The following is a 15,484-nucleotide window of genomic DNA, read 5'->3' as shown; positions in this document are numbered from 1 at the left end:
GAATAGTGCCTTGATGATAAATCAGTAAAAGAAGTCTATAAACAAAATGTGCTTCGTGATTTGCCTGGGTCAGACCACTCAAGTGCAACAAAGAGAGATAATTTTAGTCTTCCTCAAGACACTGCCAAGTCAATACCTCTCCTTGGTAGCTGATCCAATCACCCTGATTATGGGATGCTTGCAGGGAATCAGGAGAGATGAGCACAGCCAGCACCCTTGACCTCACCTGTGCCTGGGGCAGAACTTCTTGAGGAGAGCTGGAGATCTCTCCAGGCACTTCAGGGGCTGATGAGGAGAGGGACAGGCAGGTGCTGCCTCCCAGGAAGGGCTGCCACAAAAACAGGGATGTCAGGAGGGTGCTGCAGCATTTCCTGAGAGAAAGCTCAACCCTCACTTGTCACCACTGTCCCCAAGTCTTTGTGTCAGCCAGGAGAGGTGCTGGTGGCTGCCCAAGCTGTGGAGCACAATTTCAGGCTGCAATAAAAAACACCACTGCTTTAGGCTGCAATTAATTTGTGTAAACTTGAAAAAAAAAACAAAAAAAAAACAAAAAAAAAAAGGAAAGGAAAGAATAAAATAAAGTAACAAAAGAAAACAAAAACAACCAAAGGACATAAAAATCCACACTGCCACAACTTAATAAAGCTTGGGGAGGAACTGTAGCATTTTCTTTGTAAATTGAGGTATGTTCCAAACTTCAGCTTTAAAGTTCAGGCCCCCAGAGAGATTGTTAGATTTTAATTGCTACCTTAATCAACATTTATTAGTGCTAACCAAAGCTCCTCATGGATTTAAAATTCAACCCAATTGTCAACTACTAATTACTTTAAGAAGACAAGCTGTTATTTTACCAGCTGTATTAATGAGACTTTTCAGCATATGTGAAATATTACAAAAAGCTTCAGAAAAATTGATCCTGAAATGTAATTCAACAGATTTTTTTTTTTTTTTGTCTTGCCTTTACTTGTTTCTCAGACACTATAGCATCTCTTACCCTCTTCTACCTCCACCTCACCTGGCAGAAATGCAAAATCAGAATTGGGCCTGATGGGTTTTTTCAATAGGAGGATGATTTTTTTCTTTCCATTTGTTTGGGTTTTTGTTTAACCTAACTTTCCTTTGAATTGTTCTGAATTGGGTCTTGCATATTTTTCAACAGGAGAATGATATGCTCTTTCCATTTCTTTGGGTTTTTGTTTAAATTAACTTTCCTTTGGATCCTCCTGCAGTGTGTGCCAGGCTGAAGGCTGCAGTTTTATAACAAAGTCTTTATCTTAAATCTTCAGCATCATCCCGGGGAATGGAGCTGATTTATTAATTACCCTGTGCTCTCTGGAGTTTCTGCTCTCCTGTCAGCCAGCTGCTGGTTGCATCCTCATTTTTCCCCCCAAGGGCAGGACAGAGGGGTCCCTGCAGCTTTGCCCCTGTCCCCAAAGGGCACCTGGCTGTCCCTGGCTGCTCCACACTTCTGCACATCCCAAGTGCAAAACTGGAGCCTGAGAGGCAGCAAACAGAGCCACACTCCTCTCTGCCACCATCCACCTGCCAGGAGAGTGTGGGAAGAAGGAGAAAGCACCATTTGATTCAACTGCTTGCTGCTCTTCACAGTCAGAAATCTTTCTTGTTATGCTCCTGTGCTTGTGTCTTTGGCTTTGTTTCCCTGCTAGAGCAGAATGTTTAGCTAAAATCCTGAAACAGTCACTGCCAGTGACTTCATACCCATGTGGGCAAAAGCCATTCATTTTGATTGTGAGGGATGAAATGACTCAGTATTGCCAGAACAAGAAAAGTTGGGGGATGATTGACAGCCACCAGTGTTTAAATTGTTTTCTTGGTGTTGTCTGTGAGTAAATATCCAAGCACAAGAGTCTCATTCATGACATCAGCCATCCCAAGCATGAACCAAAGAAGAATGGAATAACAGGCACAGGTTAGAGAAGCAAGGATCTGGATGTTGGCTCTCAAAATCAGCTGCTGTGAGTTATTTATGTGGTGATAGTGCCCTCAGAGGCATCAAGGGCATCATCAGCCATGCAGAGAGCATCAGTCTGCTCCACAGCAAGCACCATGCAAACACTTTCCTTGGATGAATGTCCAGCATGTGAGCCCCCACAACTTGTGCAGTGGGAAAGAACCAAAAGAGGATAGGCAGAAAATAACTGCAAAATCTGGATTAGGTTTAGCTGTCAGGAGCATTAGGCACTGTATGAACATTTATTCAATTATTTAGAGGTCTGACAAGCAGCAGAGCTGGAGAAACCCAAATATCTTGTGAAAGGCAATGGGCAATATCCCTTTGGTGAAAACAGGAACCAAAATACCAGCAGATAGTGAGAACTGAAATCCAACTGCACTGGTGAATTATTTAAAGTGTATTTCCAATCTGTTATTTGAAATTGAAGTATTATTTCCCCTTGAGCAGAACATAGCTGCTGGGGAGGGTGAGAGGGAGATAGTAACAGAGACCTGTGTGTTCAAAGGGAAAAGCATGAATATTATTCACTGAGTTTTTGTTCAAGCAAAAATATTGCCCTAAGTAGTGCAATGGATCTGAGGAGCAAGGCTGAGGCCAACAAACTGACAGCATATGAATCGACTTTATTCCTGTTTGCAAGCAAAATTGGGTAAATTGAATTAATTTACCTTGTAGCTCACTGTACCAGTCACAGGAAACGAAGAAGGAAGGAGCTGGACTCGATGATCCTTGTGGGTCCCTTCCAGCTCAGAATATCCTGTGATTTCCTGAGGGAGGAAGTGGCGAGGATTTGAAGCTTTTTGGGTTAATGATGATGTGATGGAGGATCATCACTGCTGCTCTGTCACTGCCTCTGTCCTCCCTTACGAGGCACAGGAAGGCAGCAGCTGTCCCATGCCAAAATCCTTCCTTTTAAAATTCCAAATATCCCTCTTAAATCAGTGGCAGGAGGCTCTAAATTAACTGAAGTGAGATGTGCAAGTCCCCAAATTCATCATCTTCATGAAGCTAAATCCTAACTTGGGTTATCTGGCTTTGGGTTTTTTTTCCTTTGACATCATTTGATTAGTCTTCCATTTTTCTAAATAAACATTTTCCCTTCAGTTTTATTCAGAGAAAAAGCTGAGTATCCATGATATACAAGGCATTTTCAGTTCACAGTGATAAACCTTAGGACCTTCCAATTTGTATATTCCAGGATTTCCTGATTTTCACAGTTTTTCTTCCTCATTGGAAGGTGGATTCAGCAGAGCCATCCAAGTTTGAGTTTGGTGGGCAAAGACCAGGAAAGAAGGAATTTTTCTCTTAAGAACAGTTATAATGGAATAGTTTCTCTGGCATTTAGAGAGGTAATGAAAAGCTCTGAGGTCCCCAGGGAGTTCAATATGTAGGTGTTACCCTCGTGCACAATTAGGAATAATAAGATTCATATGCAGCACTTATGGATGAATCACATCTTTTGCTGTTACAATAAATAAATAAATCTGAAAACAGTTCGGATCACAGCATTGTAACCATGCATGGAAATGAGGTTAAATGATCCTTCAGGTATCCAGTCATGCTCAGGAGTGCCACCATTATTCAGTGCTCTGACATCTTTCCCAACTCATCATGGCCAAGAGACTCATTTAAGTTGTTCTGCGTCAGATGTTATTTTTTAGGTACAAATGTTTTCTCCAAGGAGGGAAGTTTATGAATGGGAATGTTTTTGCCATGGATATGATGGATGCTCTTTGTCAGTACACAATTTATTTCCATCTGTTCTGTATCTGATTAGCTCCTGCAGAGTATGTGATTAACTCAACTTCTCAACATCATTAGCTGCTCTGCATTCCCATTATAGTTCATCAGTGTGGGACCACACACAGGCTTGAAAATGGTACATGTTGGTTATTCTTAAAACCTTAATCCACACTGCCTGGTTATTCTCTGTGATGGCCACAGATCTACAGAGAGAAGCCAGGAAAACATCACTGCTGTGGAGCAGACACAAAATGCTAATGAAAACAGAGTTTAAGCAGATCCTCTTTGTGATCTCAATGCTAGAGCTAAATTAAGCCCTTTGGAAGAGTTCATGGCTGGTGTTATCCAGCTGGAGACAGCTCTGGGGGCATCCAGCCAGCACAGAGAGAGGAGAGGAACATGCCCTGTGCATGGCCACGTCCTCCTGCCCTGCACCAGGCTGTAGGTTTTGCACCTTGTAGATCTCTGACTGCAGTCACTGCATGCTGCCACCCCAAGCCTTGTAGTAACACGGATTTTCTTCTGATATAAATATCTGCCAATACAAAACCTGAAACTCCTCCACAGCATTGAGCAGCCACAGCTCGAGAACAAGTCTTTTGCATTATGCTCTGATGTGTCTTTGGAGGGGTTTTCCCCCAGTGAGTAAAGCAAGTAAGTGGATGTGTCAGGAGCAGATGCTCACAGGTCCTTGCAGTGCATTAATTGAGCTCCAGCCTCACTGGCACTAATTGGCTGCAGGGCAGCAGCAGCATGGGCACAGGAACCAGCCCAGTGGCTCCATCACTTCCACCTGATAATTTATCTTCAGACTTATCTCTTCTCTTCCTTCAGCTCAGCAACAGTACCTGGAATCCTCTGTTGCCAGACCACATCCACAGCAGAGATAAAGCAGGGGCTCCTGCAGAGGTCTGAAATGCAGAGTTTTGGCCAATTCCAGCTCCTGTGGCTGATGCCAGCTGAGATCAACAAAGCCTGCTGAGTTACTTAATCAGCAACGGATTGGACAGGATGAGCCTGTGTTGCAGGCTTTTCTTTGGGATTTTTTCCACCTGGATGGAAAACTCTGGATGTCCTTCTGGTGTTCATGCTCACACTCTCATCCCTGCCCCAGCTCCTGGTGTTCAGCTGCTTGTGGCTGCCACCCCAATGTCCCCAGGCAGACCTGTCCTGGCTCCAGGCTTTGCCTCTGTAACTCAGAGCTGATCATACATTTTGACATCAGTACCTGTGAGCGGGAGCAACATTTTACATCGTGGCAACCTTTCTTTGAAGTGTCTGGGCTCGGTATTCAGAGCTTTTGAAAAGGTCTCCCTGAGGCAGAGGGAAGGTGCTCCCAGTGTCTCTGAGCTCCTGCAGCTCCAGGGGGTGAGCAGGGGAGCTCTTTGGGATGAGATCAGAGAAATTCACACAGCCACACTCTGTTACCTCAGATAATGTGTGTGGAATGTGTACTCACCTCTAGCTGGGTAGAAGAGGTACAGGATATACCTGGAGATAACAACCAGAGGCTTTTGTGGCCATTTCTCAGGGTATTTCAAAGAGAAAAATAATAGCTGGGTTTTGGCATCTTGTCTTTGATTATTCACTAAGCTAATGATGGGATATTATATCCTGTATCTACACAGATTTTTGCATCCTGTCCCTTATTAGGAGGAAAGGGGAGGGTTATTTCACACAGCTGAGCTCACTGGGTTTGTGTCACTGGTGCTGTGAGAGAACCCTGCAGGGATGCAGGATTCCACCACACCTTCATGCACCACCAAAAGTGCCTGCACAGGGCACAGAGTGCCAGCCACCTACATCAGCAGCAGCCTGTGTCTGAGGGTGGCAGCTGTGTCACCCCTGCCACGCAGCCACCCCAAAGAACGTGACAGCAAACCTGCTCCAGCTAAACCTGCAGCATTGAAAGGTCCAGTTCCTGCTCAAATGCACTGCTGGAGCTCCAGACACACACACAGCCTCTGGCTCTTGGCCAAATATTCCTATTTACCCTGGATTTGTGCTCCCATATCAGGATGTTCTTATCCAAGGCAAGGACCACAGCCAATACCTTGCAGTACTGGTCCCCTCAAAAAATTCCAGAAGAGATAAATTCCCTTACTAGGCTGTAGTTGTCCAGATTCCACATTTTTCCCCGTGCCAGTTACTGGCTCCAAAAGCAGGAGTTATTTTCTTCTATCACTCACAAACACAAACATGTCCTGCCCTGTTGTAGCTAAGGAATGCATTTACCTGAAAATCGTGAGATACTTGGCATGGAAAGCTGGAGAGCTATGTAAAGATGGGGTTAATTATATGGTAATTTATTTACTGTGGGGGAAAAAAAACCTGTGGATGGTTTTTTTTTTCCATCAGACACATCCTGTGAACATCAAACACGAGTGCCATTGCCAAATGCTCCCTTTGGCATCCCAACATGATGTACCTTCCCCTTCCCTGCTTTGTCTTGCACAGATTGCTGTATCCTGGAATGCAGTACTGTGCTTATTAACAGCTGAAATTATCCACTGGCTGGTTAAAAAAATGCTAATTCTGGCTACTGAGTGAGATAACCAGTAATTTTGTAAAGTACATTTAGTCAAATAAGATTTTTTGGCAGCCAAATGTTGTTGTAGCAGAATGTGCTTGCCTGATTGGCATATGCTAACAATACTGCCTCCACAGTCAGGGGGGAGGATAATTTACTTTCCATTTCCATTGGAAATGAGGTGAACCAGAATGTGGTAGATTGTTAAAATGTAGCTCTGTGGTTTAATAGATTTGCTCAAAACAACAAATCAAAGGATGCACTGTATCCTCAGTCCTGTCCCTGTCACTTCCAGGAAAGCACAAGGACACATCTTCTCCTGAGTCCATTTTCAGCTCCTTTGGGGTTTCTCACCCATTTCTCCTGGTACTTCCCCAGGAGTCTGTGCACTGAGAATCCTCCCCAGCAGAAAACAGGAAAGCTGCAGGACTCACAGCATCATCCAGGTGTGCACAGGGAATGAGCTATGACAGAAGCTTAGAGGGCACAGATGAGGTTTTACCAGCTTGTCACCATCCACACTTCTCTCCATTTTAATTGTCCTTCCCACAGCCCTGAAAAAAAAGGGAGAAAAATCACTCTGGGCATCCCAAATAATTTCTGTAAGGAGCTGTGTCCCTGGAGAGGCTGTGCTGGCAGAGACTGAGGATCTGGCTCTGCTGTCCCCTCATTTATCAGGCTACAGGGGAACATCTCTCATCTCTGACACAAAATCCCTGTCATAACCCAGGGTTAAAATTATCTCTTAGTCTCCTCTGGCCCCCTTGGCCACTGCAGGGGCCTTGCTGCTGCTGGCAGAGCATCCCAGCTCTGCTCCATGGGATGCAGCTCTGCTGTGACCAGCATTTCATGCTCCATTGGCTTGGGGGATTTTATTTACTTCTCTGGAAAAAAGGCATGAGGGAAAACACAAGAGTCATGCTCAAAAATCTTTTTATGTTCTCAGTACTGGAACATTTTCTATTTTCTCATCAAAACTCTTTCAATTAAAATGTTGTGATTAGTTCTGATTCTTGGCTGTTTTTATCATAAATACTTATAGTGTCAAATTTGCCACTGTATGTCCAGAAGAACTTTTAGCCTAATGTTTTTACTTTTAGCCACTGAAGCTCTCCAAGACCTCACTCATTTTTTCTTTGCCTTTCCAAAATTATGGACCATGGGAACAGTCAGCTGCAGGTGACTCAGGTGATGGAGTTTTGCTGGGAGCAAAGGTGACCCATAAACAAGTGTAATACTCATAATTTTTAGCCTCCTTGCCTTCAGATACATCTACAAAAAAAAAAGTCTTAGCTTGTAGTAGGAATCCAAACCCCATTTTTTTCCAAAGTGACCTTTGAATATGTGTTCCTCCAAAAGTCAACTTGGAGCACAAAAGAATAAACCTTTGCAAACCCTCTAATTTACAGGACTTTGTTGAAGTTCCTGTGTGGAGTTCTGTGCTCATCTTCTCCATCACAGCTGCTTTTCGTGGTAACCCAGGGAAACCACGCAGCCAAATAATTTGAGGGACGACTTGGCAAAAGTGAATCACATCAGCAGGAAGCTCAGCAGAGCCAGGGGAGCAGTTTCCCCTGAAAAAGATTTAGGAAGAGTCACAAACCTGAGAAATGGGTTCTGCTTTTGTGTCCCTTGGTTCTGCTGTCCCTTCTCCCATGTCTCTTGTTTGGGAGGAAGAAGCAAACTCACACAAGGCTGAATTCTCTGTCTCACACACAGTCTAGTTTTTGTTGGGCTAACTGTGAGGCTGAGACCTGCATCATTTTCCCTTCTAGAAGACTGATTAAATTCCCACAAATTTCCATTTATCTTCTCAGGAGCTTATGAGGCCTCTTAGCTTTGCTCCATCTCCTTTGTCCTGCAAACCTCTGCATAATTGCAATGGTTCCTACTTCATATTAAAATCACCTTTGGCAGTAGACAGCCAAGAGAAAGGAGGCACCAGTGTTGTCACTGTCCTGCTCAGCACAGAGCAGAGGGGTTTGTCTCTGGCTGTCACTGCTCAGGCAGTGCTGGAGGGGAGATTGTTCTGCACGAGACAAAACATGATTTGTTCCTGAGCACTAATCCCATCCCACAGATGCTGCCAGCCTGGTGCTTGAGCAGCTTTTAGGATTGCACTGATCCCAGCAGTGACAGCAGCATGGAACTGGGTTAGTGGTTCATTCTGTCCTGACACTGGCAAACATTGCAATGTTGGATTTTTTTTTATTTATTTAATTTTTTTTTTAAATGAGGAATTAGCACACGGTCACGGGGTTTGTGGTGCTGTGTTTGTGTGGGTTTTTTAGCTAGAGAGCCCAGCTAAGCCTTTCCATGCACAGCTTTGGGCTCCTGCACTGAGCTCATCCTGCCCATTGTGGTGCTGGGCTCTGGTGGGTTCACTTTGGTGCAAACACATCAGTTTGGAAGGAGGGGAGAATCAGACTGAGCCTTGCTTGGTGAGAGCAGAGATGAGGCCAGACCCCTGTGCATGTGCACCCAAACAACCCTGAACACGGGATTAGTGCAGCTCCAGCATCACACAGACTGTGCTTTCCATGGTAAGCCAACAAAAATCTGAGACTTTCAGGTCAAAAATGAGCCTGCACACTCTCTAAACCCTCTTTTCTGGTGCCAGAGCAGTCTGTATGATCTATAAAGCTCCAAAGGCTCCCATGGGTGTTCACTGACAGCTGTGGCCACTTTAGCCCACTGATGTTAGGAGATTCTGTAAAAAATCCCACTGAACACCTCTACAAACCTTCCTGCTCCTGAACTTTCAATTACATAGTCCTGGGATTCCAGACCAGCTCCTCTTGAGCAAGTGGGAAATTTTCCACTGACTTTGAAGAGTTGTTGGAGGCAGTAGATCCAGCAGTGTGCAAAGTCACCTGAAAATGAAGTGTTGCTGCTCTGATGTGCACAGTGTGCTGGCTCTCCACAAGCAGCTCAACAGAAAAACAGGGAATAGAAAGGGTTTGCTAAGGAGAATTGGCTTTTCTAGCCCTTATGTACTTCAGGACTTTGTGTTTGCAAATAATTCATAATTCTTTCAACAAATTAAAATATTCTGCTACTGGCAAAAATATTGATTTTTAGTATTTTAATTTTTTTTTAATACTATATGAGAGTTTTCTTATAAATCAAGGCAGAGAAAAAAAATCTTTAAATATAGCCTTGGATATAAAGTATGCAATATTCCCACTTTTACCATAACAATTCCTAAAAGGGAAAGTCAATGCTATTCTAGCCAATTTCTTAAGCTCCTGAAAAGACTTCACAGTGCAATTATGGAATGAATCAAGGCTTTTAAGATAGCTTGGAAAAGACTTTTAGAGTTCTGCAAAATTATATCAAGCAAGTCTAATTCACAACTAGGGCAAAATTTTAGAATGAAAGCAAATAAATCCTGAATCTCAGGTGAAAGAGTGAAACGTTTCCAGAGTTAAGTGCTGCATTTTGCTGATGTGCAGACATTGTTCAGTAGTGGGGAAGAAGAAGCCACAGAAATTGCAGTGAGGAGTACAGGGTTCTTTTCTTAGTCTGACCTGGTAAATCTGAGCTATTTCACCCATGTGTGCACCAGCTCAGCCCGGCTGCACTGCAAAGGATAAATAGTTGGTGTTTAATGATTAATCATCTATCTTAGCCTGTGGAGGCAACTCCAAAAGATAACTCTTCTTTATTTACAGGAGGTTGTGAGATCTTTTAGAAGTGTAGAAAACTGCTTTATAATTAACAAAAGAGGCCATTAGCAGCTTGCAGTGGTGGGGTGTATCTAGGAATTCACTCAGCAGAGGAGCTCTGTCACTACTGCAGCATAAATGGGAGAGGATGTTCCCTCCATGGGAGAGACAAAACCCAGCTGTACTTTTGTTTAACGCCTTGAGCTCCGGAGCACAAAGTTGTAGAGACTCGATCCATCCAAAGAAAACCTGGGCAAGAACAACAGCACTTGTCTGCACCTAAAGAGGATTTTCTGCTTCAGATTTAAGGACAGAGAAAGCAAAGTGCTTCTGATGTCCTCTGCTCCCATGTGCTGCTGTTTTCCTTTACGGATCCCTGCAGCATCTTGGGGTGTGGTTGGGTGATTCCTGCTCACCTCCAGCATTTCTGAATCCCCCCAGAGCACAGAGCACACAGATCTGCACCAGGCACAGGTGTGCACAGAGCCTTGTCCCTCCTGGTGATGGTCCAGCAGGGTGGATGGGTGGAAGGGGATATCTCCATCCCAGCACCTGGAGCACCTGTCTCCAGATGAGGTTTGCAATCTGAAGAGGGAGCTGGCACATGGAGTGCAGGGCTGTTCTGTGTCCTACCTCACTTAAGTGGAAGATAAGTCACTGTGTGGGGAAGAAGTCAGCCTGCCTTGGAGCCCTCCCACTGAGCAAATTCCCCCTTGAGTTTCGTGGTTCCATCTTTTTGTCATTTCATCACTTCTAATACAATTGCTTTCACAGCGATTTGCAGCACGGTTTAATTCTTGTCAATATTTTGAAATTCTGAAAGCTTGAAGGGCTTTTGATTTGTTCCACACTCACCTGAGTGACGTGCTGAGTGTCCTCCTGTGCCATCCAGCAGAGAGGATGAGCCCTTGGCTTGGCAGGGCAGCTCCCCATCCCACCATGGGCAGGCAAACCCCACAGGTGCCTGTGTCCCTGGGCTGCCCTTTGCCAAGCTCAGTTCCACTGAGCTTTCTAAACAGCAAACCCTGCATTTGACGTGAACTGTGACTTCTACTTGATTCAATCACTGCTTAATTTGATCCTCCATTTAATTTTATCAAAACTGGTAATCAAATAATTTGTACTAAAAACATTATGATTTCCACTTGTTTATTCTGATCAATTTTAATCCTTTAAGGCACAAGGTTTATTTAACTTAGTTATGAGGTAACAAAATGCTGTCATTAAATCTACAAGGAAAGGACACAAAGGTAGTTAAAAAGGAGTGCTCATAATGCAGAAAAAAGACAATAACACACTGTTATTTAGAAGTCATGCTATGCATGATGAAAACTAAGCAGCACCCTGCTGGCTGGGAGATGAAAAGATCAATGGCATGTTTCAGTCGAGACATTTCTGGCAATAAACTGCACTGAAAAGAGGAAAAGAATGTAATTAGATATGAATGATTTTGCCTTTTTTGGGTGTTGACCGACATGAATGAACCTGCGTCAGCAGTGTTTGAATTCTGCCTCTGTAAAATAAACCAGCTGAGTAAGAGGAGGGAAAGCTTTCCACTGCAGGCTGCTTTGAGAAATAAACCCCAACCTCCTGCTCTGCTCTCCCATCCCTGACTGTGCCCCATCTCTGCCCTGCAGGTCAACACCTTCATCTCCTTCGTGTTCCCCATGGTCGTCATCTCCGTGCTCAACACCATCATCGCCAACCAGCTGCTGGTGATGTTCAGGCAGGCGGCCCAGGAGAACCAGGTGTGCACCATTGGTGGCCAGCAGACCATGCTCAGCATGTCCATGGAGCCCAGCAGGGTGCAAGCCCTGAAGCACGGCGTGAGGGTCCTGCGTGAGTATCGCCCACCCTCGGTGTGCAGCTGCCCGGAGGTGGCCAAAGTGTCAGGAAAATAACCCACAAACACCACAGGTTTATGTCCAAAATGGAGACAGAGCAATCCTTTCTGCTTTATTTGGATAAAGGGAGAGGCCATGGGGCATTCCCCTGGGATCTCTCAAATTTTGGAGGATGCAGCCTGCTTTTATCCTGATTTCCTATCCACATTTCCCTCTCTCTTTCCCCCTGGGCTGAGGTACTTGAGAGGCACAGACTTCCCAAACACCTGATACCTGAGATTCTCCTCTAATGTATAACCCTCCCTTTTAATTTTAATTTTTATAGAATTCATAATTTTTCCCCATTGCTTCTTTAATCTTAAGATATCCAATTTCATTTATCAGCAAACTTACAGTTTGTAAAGACAAATATCTTTTCCCATTCATCCATCAGTGGAATCCATCCCATTGTTTCTTTTATCTCTCAGTGCTGGTCTTATCTACCAGCAGATCCACAGCTCGTTTGTAAAGACAAATCCTACATTCCTCTCAAAAGAAATGTAACTTGAAGAGTAAAGGGTGGAAATTGGAAAACGCTTTCACCCAAAACACCCCCTCCTTTTGTCTTTGCTTGTTGGTTTGCAAAGATAACGAGCAGACCTGCTCACTCTGGAAAAGCAAAACCAGCCCAGCATTTTAATGATTTAGTCGACCACAATTTAAGCCTTGCTTGTATTATTTCATTACTTCCCTTTCTCTGTGGAGCTTTGGTTCAGACAGAGCTTAAATAAAAGATTCTGCACTCAAGAATTGAGCTGTACTGGAGAACAGAGGATGTCTTGATTAAATAAGCTGAGAAAAAGACCAAAGAATTTGCTAGCTTAACCTTACGGAGGATAAAGCAAAAATTGTTCAAAAATAATACCTGAAGTAGCTAACAAAGTGTGCCCATAGTGGTGTTAAACATTGGATGGGGAGAATTTGTTAGCAGAAAGCTTTTTGATGTTCTGGTGGTTTTAGAAGGGTTTGGGTTGGCAGGGACCTTAAAGTTCACCTGGTCCCAAACACCTTCCAGTTTCCCAGCTTGCTCCAAGCCCTGTCCAGCCTGGTCTGGGACTCTTCCAGGAATGGGGCATCTTGGCATTTGAAGTGCTTTGGCCCAGACCATGTTTCCAACCAGAGAAATCCCTAGAGAGGGCACCAGGAGCCTCCATGACAATTTCCCAGCTGTTTTTCACGAGGAATGCATCCCATGCAGCACTCCCTGCCCATGCCACAGGTGAGCACTGGGAGCACCCCAGCTTCCAACTGGGAAACACCGACTGAGAAAGGGAAGAAAAACACAGGGGACATTAAATTCCCCACAGTTATCTTGTTGGACTGTGTTTGTTTACGGTCTCTGCACCCCAATTAACTGTTTTCCAGGGTGGGTGAGGAGGGAACCTTGCTTCCCCTACAAGGACTCTGCTCCTTGCTATCCTTTTCTGTTTTTTAACACTTCTGCCTGATGCCATAAAGTGAGAAGCTGCCTTTTCTCACTCCTGCTACACCACCTCACACCTCTCTGTCTTCTTTTAGTATTGTATCCTCCTTGATCATCAAGAAGAGAGAGCTCTCCATGAATAATAGCAGAGAAACCTAAATTTACACCTGGCATTCCTCAGCACTGGGGGAAGTGCACCCCTCACCCACAGGTCCACATTTCCTCTGAGGCACTGAAAAACAACCCTTCACTTTCTGAGCAATAAGCATAATTTTCTTTTTCATCTTCTTCTGCTTCCTCTTTTTCATCTCCAGGCAAATTTTTGAGTTTGCTGTGTACTGCAAAAGCTGAGACTATTTAGCAAAATGAGGGTTTCAGTCTGAGATGGTTGAAAAGTGGGTCAGGTGTGGCAGCAATGCCCAGGATTCCAGGCATCCCCTCAGGGCCACCCCAGCAGCAGGACTGAGCTCCCTCCCTGCTGGGAAGGCAATGAGAAGGCAGCTGTTTGTTCCATTTCTGTGCTGAAGAAGATTCAGCAAATAATAAAATCCTCCCTCACTTTTGTCTGTGATTCACTCCACCATGCAGAAATGCTCTCTTTATCCAGCAAATGGAGGGAAATCCTGCTGCACTTCAGTTTTTCAGAGGCACTTGATTACTGGAGGTGCTTGATTCACACTCACTTTTGTCACCTGTTCCTCATGAGTTATATTTTAATAACCCAGGCATCTGAGCTCTCTGAAAAGTAGCAAAAAATACACAAGGATGCACATGATTTATCCCAGCATCCATGACAGCCAAAATCCTGAACAGAGTCTGGGCTCATTTATGGAAGAGGGTGGGAAAAGAAAAATGGCACTTGACCCACCTTATAAAACTGTTGGCAGAGCTTCATGGGGGTAAAAGTATTTTCCATTTCCAAAAGTGGACTTTGGCCTGAGCTACAGAGGAGGCTGATTTGGGTTTAAGGGTGAAATGTTTCAGAACTTGCAAAAGTAGTGCTTAGAAAACAATTTTTTGTAGTTCATGATGTGCAGAGCTCTTGGAAATGATCAGAGCAGAAAAAAAACAAACTTGTTCCAAATGTACTGAGATCAAGTATTTGTTTACATTTAAATAAGAGCTAAAAGTGGCCAGACTAACAGCCTAATTCAAAACATCCACAACCTCCTTTTTGGTAGCATTTGTGTATTTTCTTGGCTCTGTCTGACTTTGGTCATGTACAAAATAATGAGGGTGATCAGGATTAAGAAATGTGTCAGGGCTCTTGCCTGGGAGCCACCTCATTAAGTCAGCAGGCATGAGATTCCTGATTGTAATTCCCTCTCTGCTGCCAGAGTTCACCAGGTGTGAGAGTTTAAATTCAGAGGGCTCCAGGCACTTGCAGCTTCCCAGATTTTTTTCTGAGAGTAACAGGGCAAGCAGTTCTGCTGTTAAAAATACCATTCACCAAGAGATTTCATACCTTCCTTCATCCTTCCAGTTCCTTCCATTAAACAACCTCCAATTTCTGTTATTCCTTGGCTATGTTGAAGTTTTGGAATGCTGAGTCTCCCAAGCTGTGTGATGCACCACAGAACATTCTGGGTGTGAACATTCTCTGATTGCACAGCCTATATCACAATCACTTGATAAAATTCCATGTAATCCTTAAACACTCACATGCACACACACCAGGGCAATCATGGTTGGGGTCGGAAGGTGTTGCATTTTGGCTACAGGGGTGGCTGAAAGGATAATGCAACATAGTTCTTTGTGTAATGGAGAAGCAAAAGTGAGCTTTATTTAAAGAAACACTACACTTACATATAGGTGTGTATATATATATATATATATATATATATATATATATATATATATATATATATGTGTATATATATAGGGTAGTTCATGCAAAACAGAATAGAAAATACTCATTGGTCCAAGAAGACAACACTTCTTTGAAAATATGTTTTTATGAAAGCCTCAGTAGCACATGTACAGCTCTGTGATCAACAGCAGGTGTTAATCACTGTTAAAATTTCTTGTCCTTGTGCAGCCTGAGAAACCCAAGGCTTCAAGGATGTTTTTTCCCTGGTTCCCAGCAGTATCCAACGACAGGAAGGGACCAGAAAGTTCATCTCATTCCACCCCTGCCATGGCAGAGACACCTTCCACTGTCCCAGGCTGCTTCCAGCCCTGTCCAGCCTGGCCTTGGACACTTCCAGGGATCCAGGGGCAGCCACAGCTGCTCTGGGCACCCTGTGCCAGCCTGACTACCCT

At 44.1% G+C, this 15,484-nt stretch overlaps 1 protein-coding gene and 1 long non-coding RNA gene across 2 annotated transcripts in view; one reads left to right on the top strand and one right to left on the bottom strand.

The window, feature by feature from the left end:
- The window catches only part of NTSR1 (neurotensin receptor 1), a 51,844-nt gene that overhangs the window by 24,934 nt on the left and 11,426 nt on the right, over positions 1–15,484 (top strand). The window contains exon 2 of the mRNA XM_079321484.1: positions 11,554–11,755. Within this exon, the coding sequence (XP_079177610.1) occupies positions 11,554–11,755 (202 nt within the window). The remainder of the gene's footprint in view (positions 1–11,553; positions 11,756–15,484) is intronic.
- On the bottom strand, positions 393–5,295 carry LOC306809866. Its single transcript, XR_013776319.1, has 3 exons — positions 5,178–5,295; positions 2,644–2,742; positions 393–474 (listed from the first exon to the last, which is right to left on the bottom strand). It is a non-coding gene; the product is annotated as an uncharacterized lncRNA (long non-coding RNA).

Source organism: Erithacus rubecula (genome assembly GCF_903797595.1).
Source record: "Erithacus rubecula genome assembly, chromosome: 18".
Taxonomy (NCBI): Eukaryota; Metazoa; Chordata; class Aves; order Passeriformes; family Muscicapidae; genus Erithacus; species Erithacus rubecula.
Note: the sequence above shows the minus strand (reverse complement) of the source record. Positions and strands in the feature narration are given on the sequence as shown.